The sequence below is a fragment of the Schistocerca americana genome, chromosome 1 (assembly GCF_021461395.2).
Source record: "Schistocerca americana isolate TAMUIC-IGC-003095 chromosome 1, iqSchAmer2.1, whole genome shotgun sequence".
Lineage (NCBI taxonomy): Eukaryota > Metazoa > Arthropoda > Insecta > Orthoptera > Acrididae > Schistocerca > Schistocerca americana.
In genome coordinates, this window is record NC_060119.1 from 172189126 (window position 1) to 172216248 (window position 27123).

At 39.5% G+C, this 27123-nt stretch overlaps 1 protein-coding gene across 1 annotated transcript in view; it reads left to right on the forward strand.

Moving 5' to 3' along the window:
* Positions 1-27123, forward strand: part of LOC124566579 (protein dopey-1 homolog) — a 378074-nt gene that overhangs the window by 330441 nt on the left and 20510 nt on the right. Inside the window, exons 30-31 of the mRNA XM_047131121.1 lie at positions 4908-4919; positions 18637-18804. Of these exons, the coding sequence (XP_046987077.1) occupies positions 4908-4919; positions 18637-18804 (180 nt within the window). The remainder of the gene's footprint in view (positions 1-4907; positions 4920-18636; positions 18805-27123) is intronic.

The following is a 27123-nucleotide window of genomic DNA, read 5'->3' on the forward strand; positions in this document are numbered from 1 at the left end:
ACAAATCACCTTTTTCAATGTTGACATCCACATCAAAGGTAGCTACATCAGTCCTACATCAGTCCTTCCAGCCATCAGCAATACCACCACTTCAAGACTGCCATCCATTCCACACCAAGAAGTCCCTTCCATACAGCCTAGCCATCTGTGGCTCTTACATCTATAGTGACAATCTGTCCCTCTCCAAATATACAGAGGGTCTCACTAAGACCATCACAGACTGAAATTACCCTCCCAACTTTGTACAGAAACAGATCTCCGATGTCTTGCCTCTCCAATCACTAACCATCTCGTACACTCCCACTGTTCAGCCACAAAGGATCACTCTCCTCATTAAACAGCACCACCTGGGACTGAACACCTGTATCACATTCTCTGCCCAGGGATTTGACTAACTCTTGTCATGCCCTGAAATGAGGAAAATCCTACCCACTTTCCATCCCACCCTTCCTGCAGGGGTATTCCCCTGTTCACCAAACATATGCAGTATCCTTGTCCACCTTACTTCACACCTGCTCCCAACCCTTTCTTCATAGCTCATATCCCTACAATAGACTTAGATGCAAGACCTTGTCCCATACATCCTCCCACCATAATGTACTCCAGTCTTGTCAGAAGCATCACCTGTCTCATCAAGCAGTCATGTGTTGTTATTCAGAAAAGTCACAAATGAAGCTGCTACTACTGTGCTGTTTTCTACTTGGGTATGACTACCAGCAAGCTATCTGCCCACATGAATGGCCACCGTCAATCTTTGGCCAAGAGACAGTAGACTACCCAGCTGCTTAACATGCTGCCCAACACAACATGCTTCACTTCAATGACTGCTTCACAACCTGTGCCATCTGGATCCTTCCTACCAACACCAAGTGTTCGAAATTGTTGAGGTGGGAACTCTCCCTGCAAAATTCTATGTTTCCATAACCCCCTGTCCTCCTCCCATGTGTCCTGTTCCCTGCTCTCACTTGGGCACTACACAGCATTCTGTTCCACCGATAAACCCACTAGTCTTTTTTCCCTACTCTCCTTTTCCTACCTACCACCCCTCCCTCCTGCCCTAGCCTAATGACTGCACATAGCTCACGACCCAGCCCTATGCTGTCACCACTACATCCTTGCATGCTGCCACAAGTTCCCTCCCATCCTTATCCTGCTATTGCTCCCCATGCCTGCTCCAGCTTCCTCCTTACCCCCACTACCAACAGGTTGCTTCTCCCATCAGACTCAGCTGCTGTAGCAGTGTGGTCTCAGTGGCCAGAAACAGTGATCATGAGTGTGTTAGTTGTGATTACGAAAGCATTGGTATGTTGATAGAGACACAAACACACACACACACACACACACAATTCAAGCTTTCGCAACCCACGGTTGCTTCATCAGGAAAGATGGAAGGAGAGGGAAAGACGAAAGGATGTGGGTTTTAAGGGAGAGGGTAAGGAGTCATTCCAACCCCGGGAGTGGAAATACTTACCTTAGGGGGGAAAAAGGACAGGTATACACTCACGCACACACACACATATCCATCCGCACATATACAGACACAAGCAGACGTATGTAAAAGCAAAGAGTTTGGGCAGAGATGTCAGTCGAGGCGGAAGTGAAGAGGCAAAGATGTTGTTGCATGACAGCTGAGGTATGAGTGGCGGCAACTTGAAATTAGCGGAGGTTGAGGCCTGGTGGGTAACAGGAAGAGAGGACATATTGAAGGGCAAGTTCCCATCTCCAGAGTTCTGATAGGTTGGTGTTAGTGGGAAATATCCAGATAACCCGGACGGTGTAACACTGTGCCAAGATGTGCCGGCCATGCACCAAGGCATGTTTAGCCACAGGGTGATCCTCATTACCAACAAATACTGTCTGCCTGTGTCCATTCATGCGGGTGGGAGGGTGCATGGGACAGGTTTTACACCGGGGGCGGTTACAAAGGTAGGAGCCAGGGAATAGGGAAGGTGGTTTGGGGATTTCATAGGGATGAACCAAGAGGTTACGAAGGTTAGGTGGACGGCGGAAAGACACTCTTGGTGGAGTGGGGAGGATTTCATGAAGGTTAGATCTCATTTCAGGGCAGGATTTGAGGAAGTCGTATCCCTGCTGGAGAGCCACATTCAGAGTCTGATCCAGTCCTGGAAATAGACACAATAAAAAACACACAAACACACACACAAATTTCAAGCTTTCGCAACCCACAGTTGCTTCATCAGGAAAGAGGGAAGGAGAGGAAAAGACGAAAGGATGTGGGTTTTAAGGGAGAGGGTAATGAGTCATTCCAATCCCAGGAACGGAAAGACTTACCTTAGGGGGAAAAAGGGACAGGCGCACACACACACACACACACACACACACACACACACACACACACACACACAAGCAGACATATATGTCTTCACTAACTACACATTTAAATAGCAAATTGTCATTTTATTGATTTTTCTTTAGCTCTGTGTGAATTCTGTTATGTTGAAGAAGAATGGACTTACCTGTTAAATCTTACAGTGCAGACTTATTCAAATTGTCAGAGTTCAGTATTTTTAAGTACCTTCAAGGTGCCAGCAAGTATGATTTGATTAAGTATAATTTTATTAAATAATGTGCTCTTACAAAATATTTACCTCGTTTCACCTGTTAACTATATGTTCATTTATTAAAAGCTCAAGTCAGTCTCATCATCATCATCTGGAGTTGAGTCTGTAAGCATAATTACTGGTTTGTGGCAATGAGAGTTTCATGTAGTTCATACTGTATAACTAATCATGTGTTGTTGTTCATATTTCACATTTTGTTGACTGTAACATGTCTGATACACAATGCTGGGTGGCAGATATTGCATGTTGAATGTTATTGGTGGCTGTTGTGTACCATTTGATGCTGTACTGACCAAGCTATTAGTTCAGTGGATTTGGTAGTTAAGTGTAGTGATTTATTGCTGTGACACAATACTAAAAGAGTGATAAGCAGTAACCTCACATTTATGTGTAGGTCACTTTCTAACTTGCACCACTAATCAGCTGGCAGTGACCATAAATCAGATGTATTCCGACCTAATGAAATATATTTAAGTCTGAAGAAGGAAAAAAAGGTCTATGCAAAGTTCGGTTCTACTATTTATGAAAATACAGAGAAAAAAATATTGCATTATTATCACTGTTGAGAGATAGCGGAATATATTTACATTTGAACAACATCTTCTGTGACAGAAATCACTGCATGCATAGTTATTATTGGTTCTCCAATCTTTTTTTAAAAAATTTGCACTTATGGAAAAGCAATGATGTAATAACATTTCAAACATTCACAAATTTGTTAAAATTCCTAGAAAGTGTCTTTTCTGCCCTGTATTGTCACATTTGTATACCTGCAAAGTCGTGCTCAGGACATAAAGTCTTTTTTTTCCCCAGTGCTTTTCACTGCCCCATACTGAATTCATAACGGCTGATGATTAACAGGCCACAAGAAAACAATATCAAAGGAACTCAATTTGAAATGAAGTGAGACATACTGAAGATGGTTTATAGGCACTGAAACATACCATGTTAAAAGAAGGAAAGGATAAATGAAATTTAGAGGCAGCATGTAGGTTTTTAAAGAATTTGAATAAATGCATTACAGTATGTGCAACGTTTTTAACACAACAAATTAAGTAGAATTGATATTCCACTGTCAGCAAAATTGAGCAACATAATTTACAGACCTGTACCTTGTGTATAAAGCTTGTTGTATGTGCATATAGTTTGTAATTAAAATTAAATATGAAATGTGAATCTTACTGAACAAGTTTCCTGAAAATCTGTATATTAATTTGATTTTCACCCAGTCGTGTATGTATACGAAGACTGAGCTATGTCGGGATGTGTCACATTTATGTCCAAGATTTAGTGCTCTAAAATACTAGCCACATTACAGATTTTTTACTTTTAAAGTGAATTTAAAAGTTTTCCAAACCTATGCTTCTAAATTGACATTTCCAGATAATAATATGTTGATATGACATATTAAATCGTTGTGCTTACCAAAATAAACATGAAATCATAGAAGACAAAACATGAAAATTTGAAATAATCGTGGCATTTCACTATATCTTAGCCAATAATTTTACTCTCCCCTTTAGCCTGGGCTTCAGTTCAATTTCTTTGCTCCCATTTGCACGCATTATAACTTCCTATAGTTTTTCCTTTCTCACTTATTGTGATCAGAGAGGTGGAGAATCTAATCTTAAGACATTTCTCTGATTCTAAATGTTACTGTCTTTCTTCCTGCCCCCTCCCAGAAGGTACTCTGGTAAGGTCACTATTTTGGCTGTTATTTAATGTGCCACCTAGATGAGGAGCAGCAAAATGTCTTATGTTGTGTGATGCAATGGATATGTTTGTCTTGTAATCTTGCTTGTGTGATTGAAGTTCTGTAAACTTTATGTTATAGATTTTGTTGTACAAGGTCTGTTCAGAAAGTTCCATGTTCATAGTAAATAAACAATAATTTTTCCTCGCGCAGTTAATTCTTTTTAGTTCCTCAGTTTAAATCCTCATTAAACTGAAAGTGATTCAGACAGATTGAAGGCATCTAGAAAAATTTATGACATTGTTTGATGATTCCAGGAGTTGTATGTAAGAATACTTCCCAGAAATGGGAAAACGGGACTGAAGAAAGCTCTAGAGTTATAAGAGGAGTTAAGATCTTTAAAAAAATATGATCTCTAATTTTTTTAACAGACTTTGTAAAGTGATAATATGTAACTTTAAATGGGAATGCAAACACTTTTTTAACATTAGTTTATTGGCATTTTAGAGATATTATATAAATTGTGTTTGTGACTGCACTGCTTAAAGCAGTCATTTGGTTTTTAATGTGTGTATTTTTTCTGTCTATTTTGCTCCTCTTCCTGGTGGTTAAATTGGTGTTGGGAAGCACAGGCGCAACAACAGGTAAATGAAGTTCCTTTTATAGGCGATTTTTGCTGTATTTTGATATTGTAATACCTGCTTGCATGTATATACATTGCATTAGTATTTAGCTTTCATCATATTTTTAAATTGAAGCTTCAACTTATTATAAGCATTGCTTATATAGTGTGAATAATTGTGGCCACTGTCCTGTAGAAAGGGAAATAATTACATCAAGTTCATGTAATCTTATTTCAGTTTGGGGAGGCAGTCCAATTTCATATTTAAGAATATATAAGTACGCATACTGAATTTAAATAGTTCTAATAATATTTATTTGTTATGTAATGTTTTACTTTTTTAATATTGTGACATCATTATATTAATTTGGAAAAAAGGACTACTCAATTTTTGTGATTTTTATCCTTCCAAAATAATTATATAATTCATTGCATTTAAAGAGCACTGTGACCAATCAATAGATCACAACACATTATTTCTCAGAAAAGTTGAAAATAGTTAAGGAAATATTATATGTCCTTCTGTGCCTAGTTATTTAGTGGTATGTGACTGATGTGCTATGTAGTAATGAGAATCGAGATGTTTGATAATAAGAAGATAAATAAGGAAAAAGTAGAAGTCTGTATGCACACTAAATCTAGTAAGACATTTACGGCAACTAGAAAGTGTGGGAAGAACATATGCCAGTGTAAAAAGTAACAGCTATCTCAAAAATATTGTATGATTACCTGATGTTGTTAGCTATTTTATAGGCAATCTCAGAATTTGGACATCCTTGTCCTTCTTATTGCAGAAGTTTATTTGCCTGGACTGCATAAAAGCACGCAATGATTAATAGTTTCAGCAAAATTAAATCTCAATCTTCAGATCTTTTGTACAGAAAAAAGTTTTACAGGGCCAGTCAATTTCGTCGACTGTTCTCATTAAACTGGACACAACTTATGGAGATGATATTCCATAACACTGTCTCTCATTGTGCAATAAGAGTGTAGCTCTGTGAACAGTGCACAATAGTCACAAAACAATTGCTAAGTACCATAAGGATGATACGTTAAGTTCCAGACAGGTACACTTGAGACATTTACACAATTTAGTTGTCCCTGTCTGCAACTTATGTGTCATCTTTTCAGTAAGTAGCAATCTATCTTAGCTTACATTGATATTCCTACCTGGAGTTTCCATTGTTTGATAGTTACAAATAAAATACATAAGATGTGTATAAAATTCTTTCATGTTGTGCCCTTGTCAACAAGTTGTTGTGTCTTTGTTTACAAGGCCACAACATGAAAGGATTGTATACATGTTTTGTGTATTTTATTTGTGACTGTTGTGCACTGTTTGCAGAGCTATTCTTTTATAGTATGACAGGAGATAATATTGTGGAATATCGTCTTTATAAGGTGTCCAATTAATGCGAATAGTTGACAAAATGGATTGGCCCGGTAAAATTTTTTTTCTATACAAGTAATCTGAGATAGTGATTTAATTTCACTGAAACTAGTAATCATTGGGCATTTTTATGCAATCTGAGAGAATAAACTTCTGCACCAGGAACAACAACTGTGTTTAACTCAAAAATTTTTGAAAGGGCTGTATAAGTTACTGAATATATAAAAGTCTAGCCAAGAAATAATAAATTGATGTACATATACAGTTCATTATTAACAGTAGCATTTTTATCAACCTAAAATTATTAAATACTTTCATTTTAACATATTTATATGCCTATGTTCCAAATAGCTTTCATTCTTTGGCCTCAGGCCTGATATTGTTTAAACAGGTCTTTGGCTGCTAAGGAAGACTCTTATTCTTGAAATCTCATACCATTCGCTTTCTGACAAAATAGAATGCACTGACCTCAGAAAATAAGAGGACATAACATGTAAGCAGTATTTACACAAAGCTATAACATCATTAATAAATTGAATGCCCCTTAAATTGAATGCCCCTTAATTATACAATGGACAGTCCTGGTGGGAATATCAACAATATTATGATAAGGATAGATTTTTACTCACTCTAAAGATGACACATTGAGTTGCAGACAGGCATAAAGAAAAGTTTGTACCAATTGAGTTTTCGATAAAATCATTGCTCAGAAAGGAAAAAAAAAAAAAACACAATCACACAAGGAACCATACCTCCCACACGCATGACTTCTACCTCCGGCCAATACAACCTCACTGCAGCTGTGTCATTTCGAACAGAAGCAGCAATCCAGGGTGGGGAAGGGCAAGGGATAACAAGTTACAGGTGGGGGCAGAGATGTCAGCATTGTCTGGCAGATCATTCAGGGAGTAGATGGTGGCAAGATAAGGCTCCCAGGCATGGCGTAAAGAGGCTGTGGGGGTGGGAGGGAGTGGGGGGTGGAGCTGAAATTGAGAGGAGCAGCGAAGTAGAAAAGACAGTGTGTGCTTTGGTAGAGAGTGGTGCACATTGAGGGTGAGGGGGCATGACCTGGAGGAGGTGATAGAACAGAGGAGGCAGAAACTGTTGGGTGCAAGATGTGGGGACAGTAAATTACCATAAGTTGAGGCTTGGATGATTTTGGGAGTGGAAAATGTTTTATAAGGATATCTCTCATCAGTGCTGTTCAGAAAAACTGGTGCTGGAGGAGAGGATACAGATGGCCAGGTGTGTGAAGCAGTTATTGGAATCAAGCATGTTTATGTTCAGCTGCATATTATACACAGGGCAAAGATGCCAACTATTTTGAATCAATTATAACAATGGCAAATTTCCACCCATAATTATGGCTTTATGAATGACATGGCAAAAATTACCATTCTTTCAATTTTTTTTATTGATTTATAGGTGTAAGCTCATAAAGTGCTGAAAAGGAGGCACAACAGAAAATAATTTTTTACAATTTGAATTCTCAACAATATTTCTTTTCACATTTTTCATAAACAGGTAGTGTATTTGTCCTTCTCTGACCCTCGTAGAATTTTGATTACACAAAATACCATATGTGGTATATGACTTCACTCAACACATAACCAGGCATGAAGTGGTATATCTTACATAGTTATTCTCTTGCTAGCCACATGATCACTCTTCCTGGTGAGCTCCTGTGGAGATATTTTTGTCTTGTTGTGAAAACAAATTGGAGTCAAGCTGTGTTTAGGGAATAATGTGTATGTGTGTGACATATTAACAAGAGTTATTTCTCATAAACAAAATTAACATAGAATTTTATTCTTGTGCATACTAAGATGGTGTTGAAGAAATATGTTAGAAAGATTTTGAAATAAACAGTGCAGTGATTCTAGGTGCAGCAAAATGACACTGTTAAGAAACCAAGAATTGTTCAAAAATTTAGGGAGGAATACTCAAAAGCATGGCCATGTTTACGACGCTCCTCCAAATTTAATTCACGTAGTGTGTGCGTAGCAGGGATTATTCAGTTGTGCATGGTGGAAGAGACAATTGCCAAAAATCAAGAATTTAACATTTTTACTAAATCATTGGGAGATGAAAATGCTTTAAAGATATGTCAGCAAGTCTTTGAAAAGCCACACAAAATATTGAAGAATGTTTCCATGAGGTGGTTGTCTGTGCTACAGTGTGTATTAAGGGTCTTAGAACAGTGGAACCATTCTTCTGTGAATCATATCTTGATAAGGCCACCTGAGAATTTCTACAAGCTTAAATCACAGATTGAAAATCCGTCTACTACGGTTTATCTTTTGTTTCTCAGCTTTGTTCTTCCACTTCTCAACTCCTTAAATCTGTTCCTGCCACAAGAAGCCCCACTTATTCATAAACTTCACTCAGAATTAAACAATCTTTTCAGTGATCTTATTGTGTGCTTTGTGAGAACATCCTCACTTCGAGAGACTGGTGGCAATTTACTTCATGTGAAATTTGGGTCTGTTAAGGTACAGAAAAGTGGTAGTGAGTTGGTGATCGAAGCAAACATGAGGGCTTGCATAAAGTAAGCTTCTCTAGACAAAACTACTTGACATTTATTTGATGTCAGACTGTTCTATGCAAAAACGTGTGCATACATTGCCAACAACTGGCCAGTTAAAGATGAGTTTTTGCAGCTTGCTGACAGAATTTGGTATGAGATTTCAGAACTCACTGATACTCCAGGAATAAGAAAGTACCATCCATTGAGTAAGTTAATGATGACTGTTCTTCAGGTACCTCATATTAATTGCCCAATGGAAAGAGTTTTTTGTTTGGTGGGGAAGAACAAGACAGAATTTCACACTGATATGAACACACAACTGCTAAGCACTCTGTTAGTGCAGAAAATGCATATGATTTCAAAACAAAAAGCATGTCACCAATATACTTTTAACAAACAGGAGCTGTAGCTGCTAAACGGGGAAAAATGATCCTTCAACTTATACTGCAGAGATATAGTGAACAAACAGTTGATTGCTAGTCATATCCAATACAAAAAGCTGTGCAACAATTGGAGCAGAGTGGGTCTATGACATGGTGTATTATAGTGCCCTCTGTGGCATTGTAGCGAGAAGGAAGTGACTCTGCCTTACTTCTCTGGTTTCTGTATCTTGCTGCTTCGGTAGTCCCTCGTCACACAGTAGTAGCGCTCAGGCATCACGTTCAATGTAGGTTGTGATCCTGCTGAAGTGGATTGTTTCAGGATGCCAGTTGTTAAATGTCAACAACATTTTGTACTATACTTGTTTTAATAAAGGAAATACTTTGACATACACGTCACAGAATTTACAATATGGCGGCTCTGGGCTACACTGTTATATTCAACCCTTTACAACACATTAACACAGTTCTCACTTTCCATATTCTTGATAGACACCACCCACGACACGTGGCATTCTGATAACTAATACCTTCACTTTATATCTTGTTTAATAACTGGAATATTTACTCGCGGCCGTTCTTTCAGAGCCGCCCCAGTTACTCGACGGTGTGCTTTGAGTGGTGCCTCGTTACTAACTCGCCCTGTCTTCCCTAAGGACAAGAGAGACCCCACCTTTCTCCCTCAGCCAATAAGAACACTTTACTCATCTACTATATATATTGCCTCCTATGATATTGTTATTAATGCTCCTTGCTGACGTATAATTGTCAGATGTACATGTAGCCTGGTTGCTACTGAGCATTCCCAATCACATAAATGTGCATAATACTTGGCCTAAACATGTGAAGGGAATGCACGTATACGTGTGCAATACAGTATGGTGGATGGCCTGGCCTCTGGTGGGTTAGAGTAAAACTGTGACAGGACTGGAATCGGAAGTGTTAGTCTTGAACTTGGGTTTTCTACAGGAATCCTTGTGAAAAGCTGTTGGGATTGGGAATGGCATAAGGATGGAGTAGGATGTTGTGGAGGTTGGATAGATGACAAACACAACTTTAGGTGGCGCAGGAAGGCTCTTCTGTAGGATGTTGCTCATTTCAGGACAGATGACAAATAATTAAAGACCTGACGAAGGACGTGGTTAAGTTGTCCCAGTCTGAGTGGTAATGGGTGACGAAGGGGGCACTCCTTTGTAACTGGTTCTTGGGGGTGGAGGATTGGAGGTGTGTGGAGGGATATGGTGTGGGGAATGTGTTTGTAGAGTAGGTTCAGAGGATAGTGCCTGTCTGTGAAGGCAGTTGTGAGACCTTCAATACACTGGGCAAGGTAGTTCTCCTTACTGCAGATACACTGTCCCTGAGTGACCTGGCAATGTAGGTACTACTGGTAGTTGGTGGTTTTAGTGTGGACAGATGTGTGGATATGGCCATCAAGAGGAGGAGGTTAATGTCCAGGAAATTGAAACACTGGATTGAGGAGGACCAGTGAAGCAGATTGGAGAGAAGGTGGTGAGGTTGTGAAGAAATCAGGGTAGGGGTCCTGGCCCTGAATCCTGCATCCCTACTCATGTTAATGGCACTTCCCTAAACACCAAGCTCCCTCATACCCAGTCTTGCCGCTATTGAATATTACCTTTCCAAATGTCCTCCAGACTCCAAACCCACTATCTCATTCCTCACATGAGGGCTGTTCAAAAAGTATACAACTTTTATTTATGAAATCAGTCTTTATTCAGATAAAATTGTTTGACACTAGTCACCTTCAAAGTAGTCTTGTTCAGCTTCTAAACACCATTCCCAACAGTGCTGGCACTGCTGAAAGCATCACTGGAAAGCCTCTTTTGGTACTGTGCACAGCTGTTCCATCAAATTCTATGTAGTGTCTTTCCAATTCTGAAATCTGGTCCCTTTTAGAATCTCTTTCGATTTAGGGAAAAGGCAGAAGTCACATGTGCTAGGCCATGGGAATAGGGAGGCTGACAAACCACAGCCGTGTTACATTTGGCCAAAAACTCTTCAATTAATTGAGAACGATGAGTGGTTGTATTATCATGGTGAAGGTGCCCATTGCCCGTAAGTCTGGCCATTTGTGTCTCGCTGTTTCACGAAGGCTCTGCAGAACCTCTTGGTAATACTCCTTATTGACGTCAGTACCTTCTGCGGCATGTTTGTGGCTCAAATTTTGTTCCTGGGTCATACTTGTAAATCCAGGACTCATCACCACTGATCAACATGTTAAGAAAGTTGGGATCACAGTTCACAGTATCCAGCATGTCCTGTGTGATCTCTGAACGAAGTTGCTTCTGCGCAGTTGTTAGCAACTTTAGTACAAATTTTGCTGAGATCCTCCTGAGGTCCATATGTTCCTTTAAAGTGGAATTAATGGATCCAGTATTAATTTTAACCTCATTTACGAGTTCTGTGATTAGAATTTGTCTATCCTTCATCAGCAAGGTCCTTAAGTGATCAATAAAAATCTCGTTTGTGGATTTTGAGGGCCTACTTGAATGTGCTTCACTTGTTGCTGATGATCGGTCCTCTTTGAAGTGGTTCTACCTCTCCTATATTGTACTGGACCACTTGCTTAACCCCCAAACACTTGTCAAATTTTATGGATTATTTCAACTTGAGAGTCGCCCACAATACAAAATCTGACAACTTACATGTGTCCACTCGTCAATGGATAGCCAGTAACTGGCTGTTTCCAAAGTCATGAAAAAAAATCAGGCATGTACATTATGTATGAGATCCGTTCAAAAAATTCCAGAATCTTGTCCACAAAATTTATCTAGGCTACCTTTTACTTATTGTGCATGGTCTTCTTCGAAATAAATCTTCACAATTGATAAACCACTCCAAATGCTGTTTCCACTTCCAGAAGCAGTCTCGGTATGCCTTTTAGGGATTGTGTGAAGCGCTGTCTGGAAATTTTCTTTTATCTGTCTTTGCAAATTCTCATCCTTTCAGCGTCTCAACTTCATAGCCGTAGACTCACATGTCATCATCAGTTATGATTCTCCTAAGGAACATCTAGTTCTCAATTGTGTGATCCAGAAGCTCTTCACAGATTGCGAGATGAAGATCTTTGTGGTCTTGACTCAACACGATGCATTCCAAAATGCTGTGTCAGGATTTCATGATATGATTCAACTGAAATGTTACATTATTTTGAAATCTCTTGAACAGTCATCTTCAATTGTCACACTCAGTTTCATTGATGTTCATGACATGAGCATCGTCGGTAGATGTCTAAGGGCATCCTGAATAAGAGTCATCTTTAACTTCTGTATGGCCACTTTTAAACTGTGTGAACCCAATGAGTATGGCTTAATCACTCACAGCTGTAGGCCTCCAACATCATTTGATTTGTCTCTGTAAAGGTTTTCTTGAGTTTCACACAAAATTTAATGCAGACGCATTGCCCTCTCAAAATTCGCAAACTTTGCTATGTTCTACTCAATACAGCACTGAACAATAACTAACAGGCATACAACAATAAAACTTTCAGCAGTTACACATTAAGCACAGGGGTGTGCAAGGCTGCCAGTCGCATTTTGCTCCAACACACCAATGGCTTGAAATTATGAATTGTTCTGGAATTTTTTGAACTGACCTCGTATGCCTATGAACATGGAAATTTATATCATTGTTGGTTTCAACAATAAAAAATAATGTTGGATACTTTTTGAAAAGCGCTTGTACACATTAGAAAATTTATCCTAACAGACAACTACTTCCCCTTTAAAGAAAAAGTACGAACCAGCTACAAAGGAGCACCCCTTTGTCACACAGTACCACCCGATACTGGAACAACTGCACCATCTCCTTCGTTAGGGCTTTGATTTTCTATCATAGTGCCCTGAAATGAGGGGCATCCTATGAAAAATCCTTCCCTCCCCTCCTAAAGTAGTGTCCATTGTGCACCCAACCTTCACAACATCCTAGTCCATTCCTATGCCACTCCCAATGACAACCACTTATCACAGGGATGACATCCCTGTGGAAGACCCAGCATTACCTATCCCAGTCCTGTTACATACTTATCCTATCCCATTTGAGGCTGGGCCACCTGTAAAAGTAGCCATGTCATATACTATCTCTGCCGCAATCATTACACGGCTTTTTATACTGGTAAGACTACCAATCCGGTGTCCACCAGTCTTGTCCTGCCACCATCTCCTGCATGATCTGCCAGACAGCACTGACTGCTCTCCCTCCAGTTGTACCTTGCTATCCCTGCCCGTTCCCTGCCCCACACCAGATTGCTGCTGGCATTTGACACAACGCAGTTGCATTCTGGTCGTAGATAGCAATTGTGTGTGTGTGTGTGTGTGTGTGTGTGTTTCTCCATCTATCCGTCCAACCATCCATCCATCCCAGGTTGCACCTGATGGCAATTCAGCATGTCTCCTTATAGTGAGTGCAGTCTTTCCATTTCATAATTATGGATTATGTGACATGAGTACAGAAGAAAGAATTCCAGATAGACCTGCTTTATGAGCTTTTAAACCGGAGATCCATACTTTTAAATTTCTAATTTTGCACACGTTTCAGAATATACGAAACTTATGTCTACACGTATGATACATGGAATGGAAATGAAGTACCAGGCTTCTTGACAGAGCATAGGGGAACAATGCAAGAGATCTGCACCGCCGTACTAGGCAAGGTCCTAATGGAGGTGGTTTGCCATGGCCTTCCTCCGACTGTAATGGGGATGAATGATGAGGATGAAGACGACACAACAACACCCAGAGATCTCGGGGCAGGTTAAAATCCCTGACCCCACCGGGAATCAAACCTGGGACCCTGTGCTCAGGAAGCGAGAAAACAAGCTGCGGATGATACACTACATACAAATAGAAAAATAAAGTTGTTATCATGGTGAAAATGTATTCATATGAAAGAAGATGTGAGATCTTGCAGGTGCAGAGCATCTTGTACATACATAATATATTTGGAATGCAGTCTACAAATAATTGAGTGTGAAAGATTTTATTTTTACTTCATAAAGAAGACTGTATAAGCACAAGTCCAAAATGGTTCTCACACTTAATTCAGCTAGAGAAACAAGCAATATGCATTTAACTGAGCCACTATCCTATTGTTGGTGTCTGTTTGTAACGATTTTATTATTATTTTTTTGTACTGAGAAAAGAAAAGCAAGCAATTAAATAGTCAAAGAGAAAAAAATGGTAAGTCCAAAAGGACATAAATACATTGTTATTAAATCTGTGTGACTCAGTCCATGTGTGATGCAAACTTAAAATTCGATCGATAAATCATAGGTGTGATTATAACACAGCAATATTTTTCCAAAAATGAATTTCTGTTACTGAAAACATTATAAGATGCAAAAAAACAAAATATTAATCACATTCCAGTAACTTTTCTTTTTCAAGGTGATAATTAAAATTTTATGACTACTCCTCGTAGTGCAGTTTTCAAAATTCAGTTACTTTTTGTACTACGTGCACAATTTGAAAACACTTACAAATGTTTCACAACCTACATCTCTGCTCTCCCTGCACTTAAAAACAATTTATACAATCAATCATTCATTGTGTTCTGTAGATCCTATCAAGAAGGGATGTGAAAGATTTTGTAGTATACATTAGCAAAACTATCACTACACAATTTGATACTGTTTGTGCTTATATCAGCTACTAAATTGCAAATTGCAAGAAAAGCTACTACTTTGATAAAAAAATCAAATAAATAAATAAAGTGGCTGCTTTCTCAGTTATGTTAAAAAAAGCTGCACTGTCTCCTATTGGTAGCTTACTATTTACTTGATTGCAGTGGTATTAAAAAAATAGTTATTTGCGTCTGTAAATACAGTCCTGTTTATAGTACATTATTATTTGTCAAGTAGCTTGCAATGAATACTGCTACTTGGCGTATAGCTAACAAATTGTTTTCAGCACTAATGAAGTATGTTAGAATTTTTTTTTTTTCAGTTGGAATTCCTAATAGTCAACCCACATTCCATGAAATTGAGCAGAAGAAGGTAGCAGTAAATTTTATCTAGAGTAAAGAGATTTATTGAATTTTTCAAACAATGGAAACTCCAGGTAGGAATATCAACAATGTAGGAAAAGATAGATTGCTATTTACCGTAAAGAAGACACATCAAGTTGCAGACAGGCGTGATTAAAAGACATTCACATACAGCTTTTGGCCACAGTCTTCATCAGTAAAGAGAGAGGACACACACACACACACACACACACACACACAACACACACACACACACACACCCACACACACACACACACACACACAAAAGCAAGCACCCTCTCACGCACACGACCACCAACCCCAGCATCTTGGGCCCGGATGCAACATCATGTGGCGTGCAAGCAGCAATCTGGAGGGGGTGGGGAGGGGGAGGGGGAAGGGGAAGGGATAGTGGTGTACAGGTGGGGAGACTGATGAACACTGTCTGGTGGAGTGTGTGGGGACTAGACTGTCAACAGGCGCAGCGTCTGGAGGTTGTGGGGCAGGGAGGTGCCCCACAACATCCTGATGCTGCATCTGCTGGCAGTCTACTCCCTGCACACTCCACCAGACAGTGTTTGTCTCTGTCCCCACCTGTACACTACTATCCCTTCCCCTTCTCCGCCCCATTCAGATTACTGCTTGCATGCCATCGCAGCCCGAGATGCTGGGGTTGGTGGTTGTGTGCATGTGAGGGTGCTTGTGTGTGTGTGTGTGTGTGTGTGTGTGTGTGTGTGTGTGTGTCTTTACTGACAAAGGCTGCGGCCGAAGGCTATGTGTTAGTGTCTTTTAATCATGCCTGTCTGCAACGTGACATGTTTACTTTACGGTAAGTAGCAATCTTGTCTTTTCCTTTATTGAATTTTTGTCAGTATGGAAGAGGTTGAGTGGCACCACCCATTAACTGTTGACTCCGTGTTGGTATATGATATCCATTTAACAATATGAGGAAACAATCATTTCCATCTTTTTGATAGCATTTCAAAAATGCTCATCTGCTTGATAGCTTTTAACCTTTGTATTAGGAAGCATTATCAGTATCTGTTTGCGCAAAATTTATCATTTCCAAGCTTTTCAGTGTGAAAATCATGAAATTAGTAGTGCATCCAATAAAGGAAATTCTTCATGCAGAACACAATTCGTTGATTGTTGATCAAATCATTGGTTGTCTTATTACATGATTTCATTGGTCTGATTGATTACTTCATCATGCATATTTGTGTTATCCTTTTAAAGCCTGAACTCCATTGTCTAACCTTTCCTTCACTCACTACACATTAGCTAAAAGCTCAATTACCAAAGAATTTCAGCAGTAGCAGAGTCTTAGTCACACAAAAGTCAAATAATGGCACTAACTTCACAGTTGACAAGAGCAACAATTTTGTATACCAGCATTGTCAGGTTTCAGCCACAATCAATAATGCTGAATTACAACAGTGACTCCTGTGGCTCTGTAAACAATCAATTGATGGTGCTGCCTTTTCTGAGCTGCCAGCATTTAAGTACAAGCAAACAGCTCATACTTTTCGAAAATGTTCCATATTTTGTGTATATTTGATAATGATATATGCATCTCCTACATTATGCAATTAGTACTATTTTTTTGCAGCATATATTCATAAACCAATCATGCTCTATCCCACATACACACTCTGACATCACAGTTCTTAATACTGCACTTCTCATGTGTTGGTCATTCACATAGGGTCTCTTTATTTTTAAGTTCAGTAGTAGTTTAAGTCCCTTAATGTTGGCAGAAGACAGATATTCTGTGTTAAGTTAAGTAACTGGCGAAATAGGAAGTCCATTGCATGTTTTCATCACTGACAGACGAAACAATCCTATTTTTCTTTGCACATAACAATATGTGAGTCCACACTTCCAATTTGTGCTAACATTAGGTGTTTCAAGGCATATATGGGTGTTCTTCAATACAGCAGTGCCCTCTGGATGTGCTAGTTTCCTTCTCCATCCTTTCCTAATCCAAACTTGTGCTCGATCTCTAATGACTTCATCGTCAATGGGACAGTAAGCCCTGATCTCAACCCCCCCCCCCCCCACCCCACCCCCTCCTCTTCCTCCATTCACAATTTCATTTGTTTCTTAATGTTTCCTTGAATTGGATTACAAAAATAAATTAGTCTCAGGATGATTTATTCCCTTTTAATACCTGGCTTGTATCCATTACTTGTGAATAAATTTCGAATCATTGTATTGATATTCGTATTTTAAGCCCCTTTATTGACAGGAATTATCAGTTATTACACAGTATTGCTATAGGTGTACTTTGTAGTTTTTCTTGCATGTGTATTTTACCATTTGAATAAAGCACATTGTTGTCTGATGCCTTGTTGTGCATGCAGCAAGAAGTCAGTGTTTGTTTGACACAATATTTGAGTGATGTGCCTTATTATTGTCAGGCTCTCATTGACAAATGTTGTGCCAAAAAGAAACAAGAGCACAGTTACATACATGAAAAGACACCAGCCAACATCACAGTAAATAGCTTCAGTTTTAATAGCTTGGTGCTTATTTGTATCTTGGTTATGCATGTTTGTGCTTAATGTCTTATAATGCAGCTGCATGGTATGTATGGATTGTCGTTATCTCTAATATTGTGTGTATTTGGGGTTGGTGGCACTCTGTACTTACCTGTAGGGCAGTAACATACTTCTAAATATAATTTCAAAAGAGAAGAAAAAAATAGTTGTCATAGGAACCATCAAGTGTAGTACTTATTGAAATTAGGGAACACACAATTTTTATTTATTTGCAGTTCTTTTTCTTTCTCAAGATATACTATTGTGTGCATGATTTTTCTTTAACTGATGGATTATTGTATATTCCAATGTCTGTCATGTGATTTAGGACATCAGTCCACACAATGAATTTGAAAGTTGAACATGAAATAATAAACGTGTGTTGCCATTATACTTGGTGACTACATAATGTGCTATTTTGTGTTGATATACTATTGATTTGATGTACGGTACAATTAAAACTGTCTTTTTGCAATTCTGCTTAGAATGTAAAACTGAATAATCCTTCCATCCACCACATGTAACCTTATCTTCATATTTCTTATCTTCCTGTATTTTTACAAACCACTATTTAAGAACTTTGAAAATTTGAGATTCATCTGTGTTTCTATTTATTTATTTTCTTCTGTGTCTGTTAGAACAATTCAAGTTCGTTGGCTTGTAAGTACTTGTTATTTATCTGCAACAAATATTTTCCATTCCCCATGAGAGTCAAAAGTCCAGAAACAAATTGTCAAATATTATAAAGTGGTATTTAAGCCCTTACAACCCTCGTGTGACTTTTTAACTACTGTTTCAGTCTCATACTGTCACCTACATACCACTAAAAGAGGAAATGTAATTTAGATTCCTCCCAGTGGTCTTACTGGTAATGTTACAGTGCATTTGTCTTCTGATTGCAGCTCACACATCCGTCTGCTGTCTGCCCTTGACTCATCTTGGGTTGTAAACAGTAACAACGGCCTGCACGCTCATGGTCATCCACATTGGCGCCAACTGCAGCTGAGTGCTGCTAAGCTTTTGGACCTCGCTCTTTTGTTGCCTGCACACCACTTGCCTCAGTTTCAGATGTATGTATCAAGGACTCTTAAAAGTAATTTTACATATAACTAGAAAAAAAAGGTCAGTCAGAAACATAGTTTGTTCCCAGAACTTATGAAAATTTTTTTTGCAATTCTTAATTAGGCACAAGGTAGCTTCCAGTCAAGAAAGAACTGCAACACTACTTGTACACAAGGGGGCAGGGGGATGAATTTGGAGTACCGAGTTTTCATTCGTTGTAAAATTCTCATATAGCCATGGATAACCATAAATTCTATGGGATGCAATATATTTTTAGTATAACCTATGAAATTCAGTTTTATGGCGTGGCGCATCTCAAAACTGACTGGCTAGCTCATTTTTATTAAAAAAATTATACTTTTAAAGACTTGAATGCTACCTTGATAAATTTCTATGGATGCCCACAAGCACAACTAGCAGCCTGGCGACATAGTGAATGGTACATTTAGTATTGAAATTTATAGCAATTATTTAATTTACCTGGGTGTGCTTTTATATTGTTATTAATAGGCAAACCCGCCATTGCCCAGGTGTTCATTTCACAAATTTCGTATTAGAAGTGTACAGTTTCTGTACACTGGGTGCAGCTGGTTTGCATATCCACAATGTGATTATGTAAACATCTCAGTGACAACACTTCTTCATAGCTTTATAGACAGTTGTTGCTTTCGGCCACAGCCATTTGTGTTTCACAGCTGAAATCTATCAAAAGTGCTGTCAGGTGTCAGAGATTTCCTTAAGTTGACTCAACTGTAGGAGTGTCTCAGTAGTAAAGAATACATGTACACTCCTGGAAACTGAAATAAGAACACCGTGAATTCATTGTCCCAGGAAGGGGAAACTTTATTGACACATTCCTGGGGTCAGATACATCACATGATCACACTGACAGAACCACAGGCACATAGACACAGGCAACAGAGCATGCACAATGTCGGCACTAGTACAGTGTATATCCACCTTTCGCAGCAATGCAGGCTGCTATTCTCCCATGGAGACGATCATAGAGATGCTGGATGTAGTCCTGTGGAACGGCTTGCCATGCCATTTCCACCTGGTGCCTCAGTTGGACCAGCGTTCGTGCTGGACGTGCAGACCGCGTGAGCCGACGCTTCATCCAGTCCCAAACATGCTCAATGGGGGACAGATCCGGAGATCTTGCTGGCCAGGGTAGTTGACTTACACCTTCTAGAGCACGTTGGGTGGCACGGGATACATGCGGACGTGCATTGTCCTGTTGGAACAGCAAGTTCCCTTGCCGGTCTAGGAATGGTAGAACGATGGGTTCGATGATGGTTTGGATGTACCGTGCACTATTCAGTGTCCCCTCGACGATCACCAGTGGTGTACGGCCAGTGTAGGAGATCGCTCCCCACACCATGATGCCGGGTGTTGGCCCTGTGTGCCTCGGTCGTATGCAGTCCTGATTGTGGCGCTCACCTGCACGGCGCCAAACACGCATACGACCATCATTGGCACCAAGGCAGAAGCGACTCTCATCGCTGAAGACGACACGTCTCCATTCGTCCCTCCATTCACGCCTGTCGCGACACCACTGGAGGCGGGCTGCACGATGTTGGGGCGTGAGCGGAAGACGGCCTAACGGTGTGCGGGACCGTAGCCCAGCTTCATGGAGACGGTTGCGAATGGTCCTCGCCGATACCCCAGGAGCAACAGTGTCCCTAATTTGCTGGGGAGTGGCGGTGCGGTCCCCTACGGCACTGCGTAGGATCCTACGGTCTTGGCGTGCATCCGTGGGTCGCTGCGGTCCGGTCCCAGGTCGACGGGCACGTGCACCTTCCGCCGACCACTGGCGACAACATCGATGTACTGTGGAGACCTCACGCCCCACATGTTGAGCAGTTCGGCGGTACGTCCACCCGGCCTCCCGCATGCCCACTATACGCCCTCGCTCAAAGTCCGTCAACTGCACATACGGTTCACGTCCACGCTGTCGCGGCATGCTACCAGTGTTAAAGACTGCGATGGAGCTCCGTATGCCACGGCAAACTGGCTGACACTGACGGCGGCGGTGCACAAATGCTGCGCAGCTAGCGCCATTCGACGGCCAACACCGCGATTCCTGGTGTGTCCGCTGTGCCGTGCGTGTGATCATTGCTTGTACAGCCCTCTCGCAGTGTCCGGAGCAAGTATGGTGTCAATGTGTTCTTTTTTCCATTTCCAGGAGTGTATTAAAACTTCATGCATGATGCACCATTTTTCACGCATCTCGGTATTTATGGTGTCGTATCTCCTGACCTATGTGTCATACAATGACATAATTTTGTAGGCACATACAGAGAAATATGTGGACACTGTCTGCAAAATGTATTGCAGATAGAGTTAGTAGCAAAGAAGTGATAAATTTAGACATTATGCACAATGCAGCAGTTTTTCATGCAGCTCATTGTTTATGGTGTCATATCTCCTGAACTATGTATTATAGGTAGGTTATTCTTAGTGCGACAGCAATTGTTGCCTGACAGTAAGGGATATGTGTACCTTATTTGGTTGAAATTGGTCTAGTGCTTTAGGAGAAGGTGTCACACACACATACATACAGTAAAACCCTCTTTTTATACTTTGAATTGTACTGATCCAAAAAAAGTATAAAATGCAACAAAGTGTAAAATACAGGAAAGGATAGGAAAAACAACAAATGAAAATGAATGAACTATTCTCACAGTCATTCTCTTTATATTTTTCAAAATATGAAATTAAAACAGTTTAAAATTTACCTATTAAAAATCTGAAATAATGAATTGTTTTTGTTTATTTCTCACAGTAGTTATCTATACTTGTCCCTCCACAGTATACAAAGCATCAGACGCATTACCATCGCCTGATGCATTACCAGTGTACTGCCTCAAAATGTTAATAGTTTTCATAGCTTCTCTACTGCTTGGAACAACTGGTTCTTGGTCATCATCATCATCATCCTCTTCACCGTTTACCTCTCTCTTCCCTGCTTCAAAATGTTTGGCAATAATGCTATCAATTGTTGGCACCTCTGAAGGAATGACTGAAGCATCAATACCTACATACTCTTGAAATGTAGACAGTATGCCTATTACAGAAAAATCTGAAGAATCTTCTTCTAGTTGTTTCTGTTTGTTTTCTGTGAAAAATCCTGCTTTCATGAAACAGTTAAAAGAGTTACATCCATGCATGCTTTGGCTACATAATGACATAGTCATAGATTTCAAATCCATGACACTATCGTGTATAAATACAGACTTATGGACAAGCATTTTTGTATATTTCCATTTCAGTGAATGGATGATATCCAGATCTAACAGTTAAAGCTCACTCGTGTAATTAGGAGGTAGGAACACTAACTTAATATTTTTGAGCTGCAGATTTTCAGTGTGTGACGAACATCTGTCAGGTAGCAGCATTATTTTCCTATTTTTTGCCCCCATTTTAGCATTCAGTGGATGCATGATAGATTTGGAGATAGAACTTGTCACCCATGCAGTGCTGTTGGAATGACACTTATCTTCTGCTTACTCAGTTCCCTTCCACGGCATTTCTCACTGTTAAAACATAGGGTCTTACTTGGTAAAATGCTATAAAAAAAAAGGACCAGTTTCGTAAGCATTAAAAATATTTTTTGGATAATAATCTTTAAGATATTTTACAGCTTTTTTTTCCCGTTGGTCCACAGTTCCACTATTAACATGTACACTTTCACCACACAGTTGGTTGTAAACAATGTAATGACAAGTTTTAAATTGATTGATCCAGCCATTCGATGTTGTGAAGTTGAGGATCCTCATTTGTGCAGCAACCAAAGAGCTTTCTCTCCCAGTATGTTGCCATTAAGTGGAATTCCCGACACTCTTGTGCAAACAAACTACTCTGCAATGAGCTTATCTAAACGATCGTATCCTGATGGCTGAATGTTGTTATGCTTTTTTCCATAGAACCAGGCTGCCTCGCATTGGCTTTGATATTGGCATGATTTCTGACAATCGTGTTCAGGGATGTCCTTCGCTAATTGAATTCACAATCCATCATGTGAATCTATATTTTGCAGAATCATCTTCCACATAGATACATTTCCTATATTTTCTAATCGTTTCACTCATAGGCACTTATTCTATACCCACGCTGGCGAAACATTGCACTTGACAATTCACTTTTTGTCAAGTTAGGTTGGCTATACTGTAATAGCGATGTTGCAACAGCAGCCTCTATACACACAGCAGACGATACAGTTTTCCATCCCGTCTCGTAAATGCAAGTGATTGAGCAATTACAGAGTATATAAAAACTCATTTTTAGTGATACTACAATGACAGGAAGTAAACAACCATATAATAATGCACGTAAAAGCATAACAATGCACACCCTTTCGATAACGGAGCAAAGAAATACAGAAAACAAGCATCTGATGACTGGTACTTTAAAATCAATACTGTACACAGTTTACAAAATAAATAATAACCGAGATTGCAATAAATAACCAATATTAGTAATTTTTCACTCACCAATTTACAGCGATAATGGCGCAGTTCCATCCAGCTCGCCATTGTCACTGTTGTCCGATTCATCGCCAAAACCGTCTTCATCATCGTCATGAGCAAGACAAATCATTAACTGTTCATGGCCACTGATAATGCCTTCTATTGTCTGTGCTGCTCGTATAAGCTTCTCGACGTACTCAACTTTTTTCCTCCATGAGGCTGCATCCACAGTCACAAGAGCTTCACACAACAGCTTTTCCACATCTGTTATTGTAAAGGACTTGTTGTTGTTCCTTACATACATTTTTACATCACTCCATACTAACTCAGTGGGGTTGAAATGGCAGTGATATGGTGGCAGCCTTATTACGCTATGACCCTGCTCCTTGGCAATTTCATCTACTACATATGCAGGTGTCGTAGGCTTATTTTCTTTAACAAGAGAATATAATAGAACCTTTGTCATGCTCATATCCATTTCGAGCCTGTAACCACTGCACCATAATTTCTTTCTGATAATTTGTGGTTGGGGCTTTGTTCAGTATCACCAAATGATATGGAGCATTGTCCATTACAATGGTTGTAGGTACAGGAAATTGTTTTAAAAGGTTCCTGAAGCACTCAACAAATCGTGTGTGATCCATATCTTCATGGTAATCACCAGTCTTTTTTTTATCTAAAAACTAAAAGCGCGTCGGGGATAAAACCACTGGAGGAGCCTGCATGGACCACAATTAATCTTGCTCCTCTTCCCATCAGCTGACGGCCGCTACTGCTGGGTGTGTTATCCGTCCAGCATTTACTGACAGCTTCCCCAGCATTAACCCACGTTTTGCCTAGCCAAATTATGGAATGAATGTCTCCGCCCACAATTTTGTGCAAGAAAATGCTTCGAGCGGTAACAGTATGTGCCCTTTCTAACAGTATTTTGCGTCCGTCTAGTATTTTGTAACGGAAACCCATATTTTTAGCACAATTTTTAGTGATGTTTTACCACCCGTGAAGAGTTCACTTTCTTTTAAAGAGACTAAAAACTTAGCTACAATTGGATACTCTTTTCTGCTGTAGTAAGCATAAACATGCCTGCGAATTGCATCAGTCTGGAAAGAATCTAAATCTGTGATAGGACTAGGCTGCTTTTTCTTCTTTCCCGGGGTCGTTAAAAATTTATTATTTGATCCAGACAGCTCAGAATAATTATGGCTCACTTCAGTATCTTCCAAGTTTTGTAGTAATACTCCCTTACTTACTACAGTTCTTGCACTAATTCCAAGAGTTTTTGACGTACGTTCCACCACTTTATCGGCAGGAATTGATGGCTGTCCATGAATGCTTACGTAGTTTTTCTCCTGGTCGTAAAACTCTATAGAGTTCTGTGTAGTAACTCCAGTGCCTGGCTGGTTAGCGGCACCCCTCGACACTAAGGATTGTCACTAGGTGAAAAAAGTCTTTTCGGTGGCATTTTCCAAGTATGTAAACTCACAACGTAACAAAAGTCACAACGATATAGAACACATTGCTACGAAAACATGCCGGTAAACAACATATGGCTGTCCATGAATGCTTACGTAGTTTTTCTCCTGGTCGTAAAACTCTATAGAGTTCTGTGTAGTAACTCCAGTGCCTGGCTGGTTAGCGGCACCCCTCGACACTAAGGATTGTCACTAGGTGAAAAAAGTCTTTTCGGTGGCATTTTCCAAGTATGTAAACTCACAACGTAACAAAAGTCACAACGATATAGAACACATTGCTACGAAAACATGCCGGTAAACAACATACAATTCACGTTGTTTACACATTCACTAAACAAAGCCGGCAATGCAGGAACTTTGATGTCAAAGCACGTGAGTAACAGCAGTGCTCACTGCGCTGTGATTGGCTGTCACCCCACGCTGAACGCCTAGCGCCTCTCGTTCTTCACTTGTTACACTGTTACGCTACCAACTTCATACGCAAACGTCAAGTGCAATGTTTCAGAGGCCCGGGTATAGTTACTGCAGAACGTGAATTTTACATAGGTATTTGTTTATTGTTACCGGTACTGTACTATTTTTCAGGATCATTGTTAGTATAACAACTCCCTTGTTACATTCAAACGAGTGGTCACTCTATGGAAAAAGTAGAATATAAATTTTAGCAGCTAGTATAACAACTCCCTTGTTACATTCAAACAAGTGGTCACTGTATGGAAAAAGTAGAATATAATTTTTAGCAGCTACTGTTAGTGAAGTTTAATCTAATGGCACATGTTGTTTCAGAATTTTTAATTAAATATGCAGTAACCATTTTTATTTTTTAGAAACATGAAGACTTTTTGCCTAGTTCTTTTCATAACATGTTGGCATGATTTGTAACTGTCTTCTGTTTTCAGTTGCGGCAGCTTAAACGATCTGACAGAAATTACTCTAGTAACCACATTCATTCTGCTCATTGTGTTGTGTTACAACAGCTTTAATGTAATTTCACAGACATTTATACAAATAAACACGTATTTGTGAGTGTTAGTACTAAGCCACTGCCTTCAAGACAATCAAAAAGGCAGTGGCTGAGTGCTGACACACACAAACGGTCACACTGGTTTCTCTCTTCATTCCAATCATGTTCAGTGGTGTAAATAAAATTTGGAGGCAAAAGTCTCTTGTGAAACTGCATGAAAAAGATATTCGTGTTCTAATGTGAGACTTGTTATTGACAATCATTATAAAATAGTGGTAACTAAAACTTGAAACGCAATATTTGTGAAATGAAATTAAAGCTGTTATAATACAACACAATGAGCTGAAGGAAGGTTGCTACTAGAGTCACTATTGTCTAATAGTGATTATGATTAAGGCAATGACTCAGCATACTTCCCCACCTTTCAAACATGATGAACCTATAATATAGGTGGCCATGACCCAACACGCAAACAATGAAAATCTTGCTTACCATGCTAATGCTACATTACGTAATCAATGACACTGCATATAGTCTGAATTTTCTCCTTTGTTCCAAATCTGACTCTGAGCAGAAATCTGTGTGAAAATCAGTGTTTGCTGAATTCACCAGTTGTGAAAGAATGACTACAAACAAATATTTTCTTTTCTATCATTATAGTTGTTATATCCTGGCAATTTTTCCATGTTCTTTTCGGTACAAGAAAAATTAAAGTTTGACTTATTCTGAGATGTTTCATTGCTCTAGGCTACAGATGACGGCAAAGATTTTATGTAAGAGAAAATTAAAGTAGATGACAAAACTGCACAAAATAGTTGTTGAGTGGATTAACAAATGGTTCAAATGGCTCTGAGCACTATGGGACTCAACTGCTGAGGTCATTAGTCCCCTAGAACTTAGAACTAGTTAAACCTAACTAACCTAAGGACATCACAAACATCCATGCCCGATGCAGGATTCGAACCTGCGACCGTAGCGGTCTTGCGGTTCCAGACTGCAGTGCCTTTAACCGCACGGCCACTTCGGCCGGCTGAGTGGATTAACAGTTGGATATTCTTCAAGAATATACTCACAAAGAATAAGAAGCAGCTAGTCATTGATTGGAATACTTATTTAGACAGCATAAAGAATTATTCATTTAATTATAGCTTTCTATGCATAGTGTTTAAGGGAAGAAACTTCAAAGTTGTGAAATGATTCAATATACTATAGCACAAAGATGCAGCTACTCTAAACTGCATCTGTAGACTAAATCAACTATATTATTTAATGATCTGTAGTTATTTGTAAAGCTCATTTGCCCTAATTGTTACGAAAAGTTCTTATTTTAATGAGAGATCACAGCTACGAAAGTAAATTTTAATTCCGCAAAAATGTAAGATTACTTTTTATTTCAAGCCTGGATTGCAGGCACGACTAATT